At 39.8% G+C, this 17439-nt stretch overlaps 1 protein-coding gene across 5 annotated transcripts in view; it reads left to right on the top strand.

Annotated features, from left to right (window-relative positions):
- Nucleotides 1-17439, top strand: part of PBX1 (PBX homeobox 1) — a 336111-nt gene that overhangs the window by 242367 nt on the left and 76305 nt on the right. For all 5 annotated transcript variants that reach the window (XM_061399877.1, XM_061399888.1, XM_061399869.1 and 2 more), the window contains 2 exons: nt 6448-6583; nt 11673-11832. In XM_061399877.1, the coding sequence (XP_061255861.1) occupies nt 6448-6583; nt 11673-11832 (296 nt within the window). The remainder of the gene's footprint in view (nt 1-6447; nt 6584-11672; nt 11833-17439) is intronic.

The raw sequence follows: 17439 nt of genomic DNA, 5'->3' as shown, positions 1-17439 counted from the left end.
CATCTACTCTAGAAAGTGGTGTTGATAATTGATCCAATACATGAGTTTTCAGTGTATAGATATCCTTTGTGATCCACAGCTCACCTTAAATTTGTCATTTTCTATAAATGCAGATTTCATCATTCATTGTTTCAATTCCTGAATATAACCCCGATATATGATTTTTATTATAAAAACACTAGCTATGTCATGGTCATATACCATTTAATGATCTGTAGTTGAGCTCCTTCTCAATCAGACACACACATTCTCTGCTTTTTCATTTTTTTTCCACCTTAGAAATCATAGACTATTCAGCTCCATTACCTATACTTTTCTCTGTCTTCTCCACTCTGGTCTTTACAGTTCACAAACCTCTTTAGAGCTCCCTGGCACCTCCTAAACTCCCTTTCATTCATTGTGTTTTGGGTCATGTGGAATATGAAATAGGAATGTCAGCCAGCCAACTGTATCTCTGGCCTAATAGAAATACATAAAGTCAAGAGAAAGTACGGATGAAGAGAGCTTTTCCCAGCAGAGCGCAGTGCTGAGCGAAGGAAGGCCCAGGCCTGCTGAAGCAGGACACCCCTGCCCCAGGCATCTCCCTTGCCCTGTCTGCTGCCAGCCTGCTTCTTTGCAGCAGGCTGCTTCCCGCGGTATGAAGTGCGAGTGACTGGCGGCCTGTGTCTGGATCTTCCTTTCCCCTGCGTTGTGGTCGCCACCACTCTGCCCCCGTGGTAACTCCCCTCGTTAAAATGCTGGTGTTGGCATTTATGTTGGCAGATATTGGAAAAAAATAAAAAAGTTGGGCCCAGACTGGGTTCTTTTCAAGAAAGAAGAAATCAGAAAGGAGGAGCAGAATCAATTTCTCATAGGACTTCTTCTTTCAGTAACTCAGCTGTGCCCAGTTGAAGGTCAGACTCCAAAAGGCATGAAACCAGGCAAGCTTTGTACACAGTTCCTTTCCCTCCCATCAGCTTTTGCCTAGATTGTTCTAGTTGGCACCAGAAGGACAGTAATCATAAGAGAGGATCTTTTTCCTGCTTTGGTTGCAACCTTTGAATCATTGCCTCTGAGCTAAGGTTCAAAACTAAAACAATTAATCAGTTGTCATTGTTATTAGCATTTACTTTGAGAGTGTATTTAGTATCACTGAAAGAATATGACCCCAAATGCCAACACAAGGATGAGCAAATGGTTTTTCCATCTCAAAAATGAATGTTTGCCTGGACCTCGTGATCAAAGTAGTTAATATCATTGCTTCTAGTGCTATCTATTATTGGGAAAGCTAGTTAAACACACTTTAGTAAGAAAGACACACTCACTGTTGATATTTACATGCTGCTCTAATCCATGCATCTGATGGGCAGGGCTTCATTAAGAAAAGATTTCATGGAAGACAAATGAAATACAAGGGGGACTTGATTTAGTAACAGGATTAATCTTCCTAATATAATGGGTATGCAGAATTGAACGTTACAGCTTTGTTGTGTAACATTCCTTGTATTTTCTGCTCTTGAAGAACAGATTACCACAAATTTAGCAGCTTAGACCAACACAAGGTTACCTCATAGTTTCTGTTGTTCAGGAACAGCAGGTTAACCTGGATCCTCTGCCCTCGTCTCACAAAGCTGTAAGCCGGGGCTCAGCTGAGGCCATGCTCACAGCTGAGGCTCATTCCCGTGGGAGCAGAATTCAGTTCCTTGTGATAATAGGACTGATGTCGCCAGCTCATAGAACCCACCCTTCCCATTGACAGGGCTTACAGCTTGGCTGCTTCCTTTCTTCCTGGATAATGTCACCATTTTAAGGCTTTAACCTAATCTCCCATTTCATTAACACAAAGTCACCTGATTAGTAACTTAATCATAGGAATGATATCCTATCATTTTCACTGTCCCCCCAACACCCACATTCAAGGCAGGGGGAGTGCTCCAGAGTGGAATCTTACAGATCTTCTTAGGAGTCTGCCTTCCATACTCCCCAGCTGAGCATTTGGCCAGGTTTTGTCCACTTGAGTCATATCCTTCTTTTCTTCCTTATGTTGATTTCACTGTGCCAGGAAAGTTTAACTTAAAAATTCTACTCATTCATTCAGTCAACTTTTATTATTGCATGTTTTATATCGAGCATAGTGCTGTGATAAGTTTTTGAGATGGAACTTGTAAACCTTCTTAATGCTTTTCAAGCAATACAATAATTTTAACTTTGTTTTGTAAAAAATAACATCTTGCTGGAGAAAGCAGCAAGCACATGGTTGGAAATATACCTCTGCACTCCACCGTTCCAGTTAAGGTTATAGAAAATTATTAAAAAAGAGGATTGCAAGAAAGGAAAGGGCATCCAATATGGTCTGGCTGCACTGCCACTACATTTAAATTTATTTACTTCTATAACTGAGTTTTTACTCTTCCAAATGCTGTATTAGCCTCTGGAATAACAAAAATGAATACACATAAATGTGGGTCCCGCCTTCAAGAACTCATAATCTCCTGGGACAGGTGCTCTTATAACTGATCATAAAACTGCACATGATCACAGGAAGTACAAGTACCAAATTCACCCAAAGGGGAGAGAGCCTGGAGAACTGGGGAGAGGCAGACAGTGCTGAGTCTCAGAGGACTATGACGTTTACCAAATAGAAGGAATCACAGAAGCAAAGTAAACAACGTAATTCAACTTCGACAGGCATTACTGACTGGGGTGCTTACTATGTGTTGGGCACCAGGGTTTCAAATACATGTGAAACACGGCTCCTCCCCTTGAGGATTTGCTGTTTAGTTGGGAAGACACATGTAAACTTGTGGCAAATGCTGTGGGAGAGAAATACACAGAGTGGTATCGAAAGGCACGGGAGCATGAACGCCGTGTGTGTCTTTGGGGAATAGAGGAGCATATGATGAAGCCAGATGAAATTAGGAAGAGCATGTGTAGGATGGTGGGAAACGAGACACTGGGGATGGGCTTGATCCACTGAAAGACCTTAACTGTGCCAGCAAAGATTGCGGATTGTCCTGTGAAGCAGCAGAAACTCTGAGCTGTTTAAGGAAGGAAAGGTGAAAGTTCTCAAATTACACCGCTTGGGTTCAGATTCTTGCTATAACCCTGACTACTTGTGTGATCCGGGATAAATGGCTTATCCTTCCTAAGACTCAGTTTTTGTGTCTCCAAAATGGGAATAATTCTATACACAGGAATAAATAAGATAACATATTTACAACATAGTGTCTGGAGCATAGTATTCACACCATAATTCAGCTGTAATATAATAAGGATCACTATGGTATATTATTATTGATATCATTATTATTATTTTTATGATCAGATCCATGGTTTAGAGGAATTCCTGTGGTCATTTTCTTAAGGATTAGCTGAGGCTTTTGCTTCTCAAACTGGGGAAATACAGAATAAGTACAAAATACCTTCCCAATTTTACTCGAATATTTGGAGAGAAATATGTTCAGATAAACATTGGTATATGATGGAATAAGATTAAAGAAGGAGGTGCTGAAGACATTTTGGGCACCCCATGGCTGAGAGTCCAGGCTCTCCTCCCAGGAGAGCTATTTGGGCACGATTTCAGCCTACAGTTTTACTGTTTAGTCTGTGGCTTCTTGATTTTTAATCTATAATAATTAAAATATAAGTAAACAAAATTGAAAAATTTAGCTCTCCAGTTTTACACATCTTATTTCAGCCACTCAATAGCAGCTGCTGGCTACTCCAATAGGGGAACAGAGAACATTTATTTTCCTCATTGTAGGAAGTGCTGTTGGACAACTTTAGTAAGACCATTATACAATAGACCATAGTTCCTCTAAACCCATTTCAAAAAAAGCAGTGACACTGAGGATGGAACAAAAGGGATAGATTTGAAAAATAGAACTGGTAAGACTTGCTCTGGGGCCAATCATCCAGTGAAGGGAAGAGAGTGAGGGGAATTGAGAATCATTCCCAGGTTCTGCTGTGTGTTAGGTACTCAAATAGTTAAGGAACGAACAAACAATTGAATGGATGAGCAAATTAGCAAATATAATGAACTTTGTATGTATGGTGATACTATTATATAATGTGGGAAAAAATGAAAATGAAGTTGATTTGAGTGAAATGTGATACTTGTCATAGAAACAGTTTGTTGGAAGTGTCTGGAATATGCAGTTGCAAATGGACGCAGTGGTAAATGGGGTATTGGCTCTTAGGAGAGGCATTTGGGCAGAGATGACACATTTGATGGTCTGTGGTGCCTCCACTCCTCATTCTTGAATCACTGTGATTCCAAAGCTTCCATTACTAAAATTTCATCAACTTCCACATTTCCTACACTTACCTGGATACCCAACAATCAAAGCTTTTGGTTGGCTTGAAATAACAAGTGTTAACTCACCAAGCTGAAAACCCCTCCAGCCAGAGCAAAGAAACCAGGCATCTTAGTTCAAATAACCTTATTGTCAGAAGTATATTATTTTCCCTGGGTTTCTTGAAATTCTGTAAACTCCTAATTCTGGGGTTTCAAAGGCCCTGGATTGAGACAGGCCCTGCAGGAGATGATCAGTGCGGCCATCAGAGTAGATGCGACCCCCTAAAGGAAGGTTGCACGTCCCCAGGAGGAGTCAGGAACAGCTGTCTGTACAATCCCAGCACCCCAACTCATTCCAGAGAGGCTTCCTGTGAGTTCAATTGGAAGAGTCCCAAGAAATACACTGAAACGCTAATGCAAACAACTCCCAATTAGAGGAGCCTTCAGGGGCCACTTCCCCAGGCCTAAAACAACTGTTTTCTTGAGGCCAAGAGAAAGCCAGAGGTTATCTGAAGACTAGCCTGGAGACTGGGTTAGCCACTTGGCTACCTTCCTCAAATTCCCATCATGCAAGAGCTTTTAATACATATCTCCTTTTTAGTTGGGCCTTTTACTCTAATCTGCCCAATTTCTGATGCTGGGTGACCCAGAAACTCAGCATGATTTGGGAGAGTGACTTGGGCTTGGCATAGTCTGGACAGATGTGGTTAATACCTATGGACAGATGGTGTTCATCCGGTAAAATCAGGCACTTTATTGTGTTAATTAATCCAAGTGGGACCCTGAAAATACAATATTAGCTGAATTTTCTGTCTAGCAAGGCGATCAGTGCTTTCCGTTGGCTTAAATTGGAAAACTTGATATCCTGGCATAACCAGGGATGTTCTGGAAATTTTTTTTTTCCCATAAGGAAAAGGTTTTGATAAAAGCAAAAAGGCAAAAGTGCTCATGGAGCTAATTTAAAGATAGAGGCCCTGCCCCCTCGAGGAGGGCAGCAGACATCTGCAAGGAGTCCAGCATCCCTAAGCAAACCCCAGCTCTCCCCAAGCCTTAGCTGGGAGGAGGCCATAAAGTGATTCTCACTTTAAATTAGTTCAATTAGCACTTTTTTTTTAAGGCATAAAAATGCTTTTATTCAAAGAGTGGTTTTCTTCCTTTTAGCAACCTGTATATTAAAAAAGATTTCTCTGGGCTTGTGTTTCACCATTTAGCAGCTGTTCCTGCTTAAGAAGTACTGTTTCTCTCCTTTTAAGGAAGGTCAAGCAGTCAGGGGGTTAATTTCCATCCGTTCCTGCCCCTCTTCCCCAAGCCTTTTAAACATGTCACATGCACTTACAATGGGGATAGAATAGAAAGAAAATGATAACTTATTTTTAACTTATGGCTGCAGAGTCTCTGTGTAATTGCCAGGAGGCAATTTGTATATAAAAAGAGGCTGGGTTTTGTACTCAGGCAGACTTGAAATAATATTTTAGCTCTGTAACGTACTAGACGAGCAACTTTTAAACTCAACTCTTCATTGGTAAATGGGAATAACCGTAGCTACCTCACTAGTTGTGAAAAATGAATAATTTGTATTAATGGCTCTGAAGGATCAGATCTGAGGCCTGGGGCCTGGTAGGAAGAATCCCCAGGAAGTCCTAGCATTTGTCATGTATTAGGCACTGGTGGGCTGCTATCTGTGGGGTCGCACAGAGTCAGAAACGACTGAAGCGACTTAGCAGCAGCAGGCACTGTGCTGAGTCCTGTCTATATATTGATATGACCTCATTTCTCCTTTCCTCTCACCGCATGAGGTTGGTTTGACTCTTTTGACTGTCGTTTGAGGAAGCTAAGGTCTGGAGAGGCATTCCAAATCACCCAGCCGGTGTTCATTTTGTCTAGGGCTCAAAACCAAGACGGCGGATTTTGAAACTTAGTGGTGCTCACCACTCTGTATAAATACGTGTGACTGTTCTGCTCAGGGTCCCCACAGTGAGCATGATGAAGTATACAACAAACACCTTAAGAAATGCTTTCAGCATCCGGCCCCTTAGAACATATCTCCTCTCATTCACTCAAAAACATGTCTTCTCCCAAATGTAGATCCTCTCCTCTCCCTTTTTATATGTGTTTGTTGTGAGCTTCTTTTTTTGTCCATTGTCATTGTGATTTCCTTGCTCTTTATGAAGGCGGAAGAGACGAAATTTCAACAAGCAAGCGACGGAAATCCTGAATGAATATTTCTATTCCCATCTCAGCAACCCTTACCCCAGTGAGGAAGCCAAAGAGGAGCTAGCCAAGAAGTGCGGCATCACAGTGTCCCAGGTAAGACACCCCAGAGGACTCAGCCCAAAGCCTGGCCATAGTGGTATTGCCTGGCAGGGTCTTGGGAGCCTGGCCTTCCTGAACTTTCAAAGCCTTAAAATGGCAAGGTCAGCTCATGGTGTGTATAAGAAAGTCTCCAGGGAAGTAACCTGGAAAAGCCAGCAGAAGTAGAAGACTCAGTGGAGTGCAGTTAAAGCAGGGCTGGAGCTCCCCGCTCTGTGCGCTCCCTTTCTTCAGATAGATGAGCATTTCTGCATTGACTTGGAGAGCTACCAGCACTTCTCATGTCATTTTCTCAAACAGGGTCAATTCCTTGGCCCATTTTTTTTTTTTTTTTTGCCCAACTCAGGAACTTTTTAAGAGTCAGTGAATGGAACTTTTAAATGAAAAGGACTCACATGTCCTCTCTGGATATCCTCACTCTGTAGCTGATGGAGTGTAGGAATTTTAACATGTCACTATGATTACACTGGAATGAAGGCACAAAATGTCACTGAGTGTCCCCTTTCCCCCAAGAGCAATAACCATAAGAGGTGCCTGTTGATGTGGAAAGATACATGACGTAAAATTTTTATGGACCTGGAGTCTTCAGCATTAATATGAAGTAGAAAAGGAGGCAGGTTTTATATGTATCTACTTTTTTTTTTTTTTTGGCTACACCACGTGGCTTGAGGAATCTTAGTTCCCCGAGCAGAGATTGAACCTGGCCCCTCGACAGTAAAAGTGCTAAGTTCTAACCACTGAACCAGGGAATTCCCATCTACATTTTGTCTACTCAGAGAATCCATCCATACTTCTTATTTGATCTGAACCTCAAATGCCACCACCAGTCTCAATTGAGACCAGTAGTGATAGTTCTGAAATCTCTCAGAGAAAGTTTTCCTCAGAATTATGTCACGTGCCAAAGAATTAGATGTGCTGCTGTTTACAAAAAGGGTGGGGGTGAGGGGGAACTGGAGAGAAGAGGCCTACTTTAGTAGGAAACTTCACTTAACATTTTCCAAAAGAAGTAGATGCTGTTTTGTGAGCATCTATACTTCTTGATGGAGAAGGCAGTGGCACCCCACTCCAGTACTCTTGCCTGGAAAATCCCATGGACGGAGGAGCCTGGTAGGCTGCAGTCCACGGGGTCACGAAGAGTCGGACACTTACTGAGCGACTTCACTTTCACTTTTCATTTTCACGCATTGGAGAAGGAAATGGCAACCCACTCTAGTGTTCTTGCCTGGAGAATCCCAGGGACGGCGGAGCCTGGTGGGCTGCCATCTATGGGGTTGCACAAAGTCAGACACGACTGAAGCAACTTAGCAGCAGCAGCAGCATACTTCTTGAACTGAAGCCTGGCTTCCGCTGCTCCCCGCCAGTGCTGATTCCTTCAGCCTGTGTTTAGCTTAAGCAGAAGTGGGTCTAGTCAGAATAAAGAACTCCACACAGAGGGTCTGCAATGAAGAGGTTGCCAGCACACTGTGGGTGATTTTGCAGGAGTCTCAAAAACCTCCTTTCAGATAAGTTAGAAACGATTGCCTCATCCTTTTCAACTTGGACCTTCCTCAGGTTCTTGGACCCAGCTGAAGGTCGTTTCTAGTTGCCAAGACTTGGCAACCCTAGGAAAGTGGAACATCAGTGGTCTAAATTCAGGCGGTCTGGTATTATCTTAAGTTTCTAACCATTCTTGTCCAAATCTAGACCCAGTGTCCACAAGAAAAGATAGCTGATGTTTTTTGATACTTGCTGCATTTTTGCAGAATAGTTCCAGGTATGAACCACATCACAAACAGTGAATTTCAGTCATGGGGTATTCTGCTATTAACGTTGAAAATCATTATAGTGTTGGAATTCAAAATCTAGGACTTGGAATTCCAAATCCCTACTGAAATAGAATGAATTTTCCAGGATCTAGTCTGCATTGTATCTGAATAAAAAAAAATGGAATCTTGGCCTATTCCAACAACCTTTGCATCCTTCATTATGGAAATCCAGGGTGCAAATAGTTGTTCACGGAAGTGATTTATACATGTTTTGCATCACCTTTGTCCTTCCCCCATCCATCCCAAGGCCATATCATTCTACATTCCCCATTACATCACTTCTTCCCAATCATAACCAGACTGTTTTACCATTGCTGAACAAGTTTCAGTGGGAAACAGTATGGTATCATAGAAAGAACCTTTGCTAGGAGCACGTTGACCCATGCTGAGTCAACCATGGGATTTTAGGGAACTCGCTCTTTTAGGAACTCGCTCTTTTAGGGGTTTTTGTCACCCCACCTATCAGTCATGGTTGGTTGGACCACATGATATACTAAATCTCTGTCCCTTGTTCTCAAATCTGGTAGATGGCTTTGACTATTATCTTGGGTTTTTTGTTTTGTTTGTTTCTTTGGGTTAATAATAACCCCTCCATCTTGAAATTCTCCTACTTTGGCTTCCTTGACATTGTTCTCTCTGGAGTTTCCTCCTTCCTCTTAGGGCACTCCTGCTCAGTCTTCTTAGAGGGTCTCCCATCTCTACATATCCTGAAAGTATTGTCCTTTCTTTAGCCCCATCTCATCATGTCCTAGCCCAGTAACTATATTCTGACATATTTTTTTTAATTCACTTACTAATTTGATTCTCAAATGAAAATATGTTCATACACAGAAACCTCCATATGTTTATATAGATATATGTGTGTACACATATATAGATATAGATAGATATGGATATATCTGAATCACTGTGCTGCACACTTAGCCCTAACACAATATTGTAAATCAACTATACTTTATTGTTTTTTAATTTCTTGGGTCTCACCCCAGTCCTGAATAAGAATTCCTGTTGGGAAGGAGGGCCTTCCCCGGTGGCACAGTGGGAAAGAGTCCACCTGCCAACACAGGAGATGTGGGCTCGATCCTTGGGCTCGGAAGATCCCTTGGAGAAGGAAATGGCAATGCACTCCAGTATTCTTGCCTGGAAAACCTCGTGAACAGAGGAGCCCGGCGGGCTGCAGTCTGTGGGTCACAAAGAGTCAGACACGACCGAGCACACGCGTGTGAATGGGGAGTGGGAAGGAGAAGAGGAAGCTCGGACTCTGTCTTAATAAGCCGTCCAAGAGTCCCTGACTTTGAAACTTTGAAAAGCACTGTTCTACACGCTTAATTGGAGTGATGCCCTCCTTGCTCACAGCTGCAAATATACTTCTCTTAGAATATCCCCACGAGACTTCTCTACTAGAGCACCAAACTCATATATCTCACTTTCCACCAGACTTCACCGTGGCTCTAGCCATGCGGGATTGTTCAGAATGTGAATCAAGCCTCTCCCTGAGAATCTGCGATTCCTTCGGCATTAGTTGTCTCAGACTGTCAGTCATCTATATATCTCTAGGACCCAGCACATAGTAGACCCTTGTCAGTGACTCTTGAACAGTGAATCAATTATCGAAAGCACTGTTTCTATACATTGTTGAGGGCATATGATATCCCCCTAGTGGTTCGTGTAGGAAATGCCTGAATTGACCCAGCATCTTCCCTGTATATGAGGATCTGTTCTCCTGTAGAGGTAATCATCTAGGAATGGTCCGTTTTCCCCCCTTTTCCTTCTCACCTTTCTCTCATGTAACTGACCACAAGCATTTCCTTTCCTCCTCAAAAGTCATTCCAAGCTATCTTCATCTTTCCCACTTTCTTCCAGCTCATCCAGTTGCCTCCGAAAAAAAACTCTCCCTACCTCTCTTCCTTTCTGTTCCACTTAAAAGTAAAAACCCAACCATGATTATGATTGATTCCTATGAATAGTGAAAGTTACATCAAGAAAAACATATGAGTTTGAGAATGAAATTAGATAGGCAGCAGTCCTTAAATGGACTCAGAAGTGTCTTTCTCTCCTAGTTTGACCCTTACTGTAGGCACCAGCATTTACAATAAATAAACCTTTTTCTGAATTTATTTTCTCTTGTTTACTAATATTTCAATGATATGGTTTGATTTTTACAACAGAGGCTTGTCATTTCTGCTATACTATAAGCATTTAGATCTATTAGGGGATAGCCCTATAAGATTTAAAATTTAGCTAATGCACTTAAAAAATAAGTGTAGTTTTGCAAGAGTTTTCTTTATCTGCCATTGTTGGGATAAATTAAGTTACATGTAAAGCTATGGTACATGTGTTACCAACTTTTCCTTTCCTCATCAAATTCATGGTTTGTTTTGTAATTGTATAAAATCATAACATTTTAGTTTGAAGTCACATCTGGAATATGGAGTATGAAACTCTTCCTAAAGCAGGAATCATGGGAATAAAACTTGAATTTCACTGTGTTTCCACTTGTCTCTGGCAGAGGTCTTGGTGTAAAGGGAACGGGTAAGAATCAAGCCAGGACAGCCACTATGAGCCATGTGAAGAAAATAAATTAACAAATGAAAGTAAATTAGGTTTATTTTGTGTTTTGACATTAACATTTAAACCCTGAAATGCAAAGGAATAATCAGTGCTATGCTTCAGATTTTCCTTATGTAGATAACACCAAGCTTTACACAAAATACTTAGTGAAATTTATTGGATTGAATTATATTGATCCTAAGGTCAGTAGTAGTACAGTGCAGCTAAGAACCTAGTCCATATTAAAGTTACTTAACTAATAAAAATGGGAAATTAATCCATCCATGAAAGCATCCATATGTTGATCTAGATTTATATGGATATTTAAAGGTCTGTGTATTTTGATTGCCTAGAGTCAGCTTTAGCATAGGTAAGTAACAGGCATTTCTCCTGAAATGCTAAGTTTTTTTAGTCATATATTTACGAGGTAAGCAGATTTAAAATGCTTGCCCTAAAGTAAAATGGTCCTAGTTAAATGAGCAGCTCCTCCATAGAAAAATCTTTGTCACAATGGTTTTCTTAGATTGTGTTATATTAAGCAAGAGAATCTCATTTTATATAATTGTTCCTCTGCAAGCACTTTCTTCAGGTCTTATCATTGATATTAAGAAATCAGAGCTAGGATAAGACCAGTGAAGCCCATGTCTTCAACTCTCTCATAAGCTCTTTCTTCTGTGATGTTTATGCAGGAGGAAATGGTAAATTTCTCACCTTCTCTTAAATCTCTCTAGGTATCAAACTGGTTTGGAAATAAACGAATCCGGTACAAGAAGAACATAGGTAAATTTCAAGAGGAAGCCAATATTTATGCTGCCAAAACAGCTGTCACTGCTACCAATGTGTCAGCCCATGGAAGCCAAGCTAACTCACCCTCAACTCCCAACTCAGCTGGTTAGTGTTCTCTTTGATTTGGGGGAATGGTTCTCCATCTTTATGTGTGCCTTCCCAACATTGGGATTTTCTTGTTTTGGATGGGTTGATTTATGTGTTTGATTGTCTTTTTTATCATTGATACTACTTTGGGTTTTTCTTTTTATTTTCAAAAGGCAATGTGTTTTGCTGTGTATAAGATGGACTTGGCTGAGGGTTTGCAGTCATGTGTCTATTTAAGTTGGACAGAGGTAAATTGATTGGTTTTGATGAGGAGACCTCTAAATTCTCCTTTCAGAGATTTTAATAAGTAAACTTGACTTAATACTTTGTGACAGTCTCTTGGGGTTCACACATTTAGTTTGTCTCATATATCTATTTTGCTGTTCCCATCACACGATGTCTGAGTCATTTACTACCATAAATTCTATGCAGGAGTATCCACTCTTCTTTAAACATCTCATTAGAATGTTCTGGTCTGCAGAGCCAACTATGATTATTGCTATCAATTGTTTATTGTTGTTCTTCTTTACTGTTTTATTGTGTTGGTTTTCTTTATATAAACTACAAAGAAAATTGCCAGTCATTAATTCAAATGATCCAGATTCCAATTTTCCTATTATGGTATCTGTCATGTGCTATGCTCCTGATTTTATTTTAGTAAATGTGCATTGTATCACTAATTTCAGAGTTAAGGCTAACATAATATATTTTAGGAGTGTGCCAGTTCTTAAGTTCCACATGTGAAAAAAAAATCATCTATAATACCTAAAATATAACCTTGGTGTTTGTCCTCTTGGTATTTGTGGAAGGTATCCATGTTGGTGCTTTTTTAAAGGGAAAACCAGAAATAGTTCTTATTATATAATTATGTATTAATAATATTAATAAAAAGCAGATTATAATATTTCTCCCCATAGTGAATCAGATGCATTGATTTTGGCTATGGGGTGCACGTTTAAGAAAATTGATGCCTTCAACTTTAAAAGGTCACAGATTTAAATGTGTTAGATCATAATACGATTTTTCAATCTAATTTCTAACATTTGGGGAGGTATGTGGTATCTTTGACCTCCCAGCTTGTTTGCCCACTAAAATAAGCTGTCTTTCTGCCTTATGGTAGATTGTTATTGGAGACATGTAAGGCTCCACACACTAATGTTTTCTGTCAGCTTCTGGACACTTCTAATTTGTTATCATAAGGTTCTCCAAGTCACAGGGCTATACCGTCACAGACTTCTTTTGTTTAAATGGAATCATGCAAGAAGAATGGCCAGGGCTTTGTAAACATGGACATGGTAAAAGACAAGCAGAATTCAATCCAGTTTTACTTTACCCAGCACTCCAGATTAGGTAACCATAGGGAGCATATTTGCTCTTTGAGGTTTTGTGTGTGAGTGTGTATTTCCTTCTTTTCTCATCAAGGTTTTATTGACAAAGGATCAAGGCTAACAGGTTCAGTAACCAGAGAGTTTCCTTCTTTCCCATCTGGTCAATTATTAAGCATTTCAGACCCAACAGCACCAGTTGAATTGCACTGCTAGGCAGACATTTTCTGTCTTTGTGGAAGAAGTTTTATTCTGTCAACATTAGCAAAAACACACTCAACACTCTTGCAAAGGTTATCATAATGCAAAACAGATATCAAAATGACTTTTTCCTGTCCCTGATATATCTGCCTCGCAGATGGCTTAGCATGATTTATGACTAGTCCTTAGAAGGGCCCCATGGACTCCCTTCATTACTAAGTCCGTAACTTCTTTATTCTTTCCTAAAGCACTTAAAAAGAGAAAAGTAAGCATTTTAACCCCCTCGTCTGTGTTTAAGAATTATGTTGGCTCTCTTGGAATGTCAGTCTATGATTACAGTTTTCTGAGGAATTTTTCTGGTGGCTTAACCTTCATGTGACTATTCTGAGCACAAAGTAAATTATTATGGAAAATTTGAGCTAAGCTTTCCAGTGGTGCCTAAGTTGTTGGAAGTAATATGCAGAGAAATCCCTTTGTATTTTTCTAAAATAGGGACAAAAGAAAATACTATTGTATATGTGCAATAGCATGGATTTTAAAAGATAAATGTTTTAACAAGAAAAGTTATAAATGGGTTTTTCTATATTTTCTTTGCTCTTAACACAACCCAAATCTCTACTCAGATAAAGGGAGAACTTTCACCTTTTCACATAGTGTGTTGATAATGTTGTATACCAGCTCCTTGGTAATGATGTCAAAGAGTAAATGATAACTAATATAGCAAGTTTTACATAAGAGGGTAGTAAGTGAAAATATATTTCTTTTGAGTTTGAAGTCCAGAGTTCTGAAACCTGGAAACTTTTTATATCCTCAGTATCGAAGCAGGAGTTTTTCCCAGAAGCTTTACTAAATATAAATACTTATTTCTACTGCAAGATATTTTGCAAGTAAATCTTCTTCCTTATAGAGGCTTTTGTGTGGAGAGCAGTACTTCACCATCTTTATTTAGGCCACTTCTAAATATTCCTGATTGTTGTTATATGCCCAGCCTCCTATTTCCTTAGGCGTGATTCATAAAAGTCACACAGGGCTAAGTCCTGTGAGGAATTAGCAAGCATTTAGAGATACTTGGAATACTTCATATTTTATGCCAGCAGAGCTGGGCAAAATGGATGGAACAAGGATGAAGAATAGAAAGAAGACAAGAAAATTAATTGTTTTGAAAAGAAAAATGGGAACCAATTGAAGCACGAGTTATAACCCTGGATCCATAATTCTTCTGGAGTGAACTAAAGTGATGCCTTTTCAATTTCTTATTTTTGATGGAATGATGAAAGCAAGAGTTAATATCTCAGAAAAATAAGGCCCTTTTAGGAAGGCTAGATTATCTACTGGGAAGAGTTGGAGAACTTTTTAATATCCAAGAAGAAAGAAATTGGCTTGTGGGTTATAGATATTTTCTGTAGCATGGTATCAACATTGATATCTTATCAGAATCTTTGCTTAGCTCAGCAGTCCCTGTTTTTTTGAGGCTCAGAACCCATAGATTAAATTATTTTGCTTAGCTTTGTGTGTGTGTGTGTCAAGGAAAACAGGAGATTCAGCTGTGACAGCTCTTCCTCCAACACTATAGTGGCGAGCTCTAAAGTTTACTTTAGTATATTCTTATTGTACTCCTGAAAGGAAGTTTGGTGTTCTGAGGGATTGGTGGAAGATTATCATATTAAAATCTCTGGACGCTGGCTTCCTAACAGGAGTTGATATATGGTACACATGGCTGGAGAGGAGGTGACACAGCCAGAGAAGTTTACTGACACTTGCACTAAATCTACAGATACCTGCATGGTTTTGTTTTTTAAAACCAATTGAAAGAATTTATTCCATTGATGTTTTCTGCTGTGTTCCTTCTTCCCATGTTTCTACCCTTAATTTCTAAGTGGAAGATGAAAACATAGCCTCCTGGAATTGGAGCTCTGGACATGTACAACTACTAAAGGGATTTCATACTGGACTAAATAAACATTCCCTCTTGTACTTTGCGCTGAGTAGAAAGTAACAATGATTGTTTGATTTTGAGAGGGGAAAATCATAGAAAATAGAGAAATGAGCACGATAGAGTTGAGCTTACACTGAGCAAACACGCTCTGTCTTCCAGCCTTCAAATAGTATGGGAGTCCAGTCTGATCAGACTGGCTATCTAATATGTGAGGCTTTGATGTCTAGACTGCAGAACTTAAAGCAATACTTGCCATTCGTCTGCTTCCTAAAAATGCTCTGAGTTATAATGAACTGATATTTTTAAATGCCTTGAGTTCCTTAGGAAGGAAAAGGAAATTCATTTTTGTTTTAGGTCATTGGTTCTCAGTTGGGGTAAACTTGACATTTTTGGCTGTCACAGTCATCGGGGGTAGGCGTTCCTGGCACCTGTTTGACCATCTTATAATACATAAGATATTCCTCCGCAACGAAGAATTATCGGATCAAAAATGTAAACAGTGCCAAGGTCAAGAAACTCTGCTCTGGGTTTAGATTTTATGATTATTATACTTTTTTTTTTTTTTGGATTTTGAGGTTAGCTGAGTTTTTGTTTTTGTTTTCTGAAGAAATTTAATTCTGGAAACTCTTTAGAGTAAAAATAGTGTGTTCAGGAAATTGTCTTATGAAAATGGATGTTAACACATCTCCACATTGTGTTTGAGTGAGCAAATGCATCAAAATCCATAGGTGATCTATTACTTCTCTGTTTAATTGAGTTCAAATTTAGTTTTGTATATGCCCCCAATGTCTAGATTACAAAGTAAATGACCCACTTGCCTCCCTCCCCAAGCCAAATTCAGAACCATTTAAATGGTAAACATGTCTTAAACTGTGCTTCTAGTCTTTGCCATTACTTTATAGCCACCGGCAGGTAAGGGTTCAGACTGACATTCTCAGCAAGCCAGGTAATTCTGTGTTAGTTCTTTGAGAATTTCACAGCACCTCTGAGAGAGCCCACTTCCTATTCCAGGAGGTTATCCAATCTAGTATAAGTTCTTCCCAACTTCCAGTGCCAGATGAAGAATGTGTCTTCCCATCATTATTTAGATTTTTGTGTGGACTTGTGTCTGCTTTATTGCAGTATTCATGGCACCTAGTCTCTTCCCTCAATGCCATCACTGCCTCTAGATACTTATCAGAGAAGCAGAAACCATGGCGCTGTTGTACACGGATGTGCAGAAACAATGAAATGCTGAAACAGCATGGCCAAAAGCACAGGGACTCCTCCTGCAATTACTGCTCTGATTCAAATGCATTTGTACATGAAGTACATTGATATGCGCATATTTGTCTCTGTGTACATTAGGCAGCCAGACATATTTACAATTTATCTATGCACATATATTTTTTTAAATCATCTGTGTCAATTGCAGTGTCTGTCTTGTAAATGGCACATTCCGTGCCTTCATGGTTCTATGGATGCCATGTTCCTTGGCATCAACATAGCCCTTTGGGGCTTTCTTCCGTTTCTCAGTCTGTGTGCTAATTTCCAATAAAGAGTCAACCAAGCATATAGAGTGTATGTTTATTACATGGTATTTGGTTGGGAGAGAAATAGAATACCTGAGCTTCAAACTGAATACTCTCAGGGGAAAAAATCTGATTCATATCAACAACTATAATTTGGGTTCTTAGAGGTGCTGGGTCCTGACTCTGATGACATCTACATGTGAGCATATGTTGTAATACTATAAAGCTATTAAATACTATTTAGATTATGTTGCTGTGGTTGAAAGAAAGATGTGAGAGGGATGTAACTATAGATCATATATTATATATCTTAACATAAGAATGTGATCTGTGCTATGCACTACTTCACCTACATGTTAGGGAGGACTGTTTGTCAGATTTGCACCACATTAATGGAAGGAAAGTCCACACCAAAGCCTCCACCCACTGACTGGATGTAAACCATACCTGATCAGATCTTGTACTTATTTTGCCTAAGACCCCACTTTTCTAGTTCGTTTCAGATAAACTAAACCTAGAAGTGTGTGCCACATGACATACACAAGACATGTTGCAGAGCCATGAGAATGGCATAGTTCTTTGGATGGTGCTTGCCTTGTCCCCTACCCTTCAAAGCAGCTCCTTTTTCACAGGAGAAGGAAGTAAGAGTAGA

This window comes from Bos javanicus, chromosome 3 (genome assembly GCF_032452875.1).
Source record: "Bos javanicus breed banteng chromosome 3, ARS-OSU_banteng_1.0, whole genome shotgun sequence".
Taxonomy (NCBI): domain Eukaryota; kingdom Metazoa; phylum Chordata; class Mammalia; order Artiodactyla; family Bovidae; genus Bos; species Bos javanicus.
The sequence above is the reverse complement of the archived record's forward strand: the minus strand, read 5'-3'. Positions and strand labels throughout refer to the sequence as shown.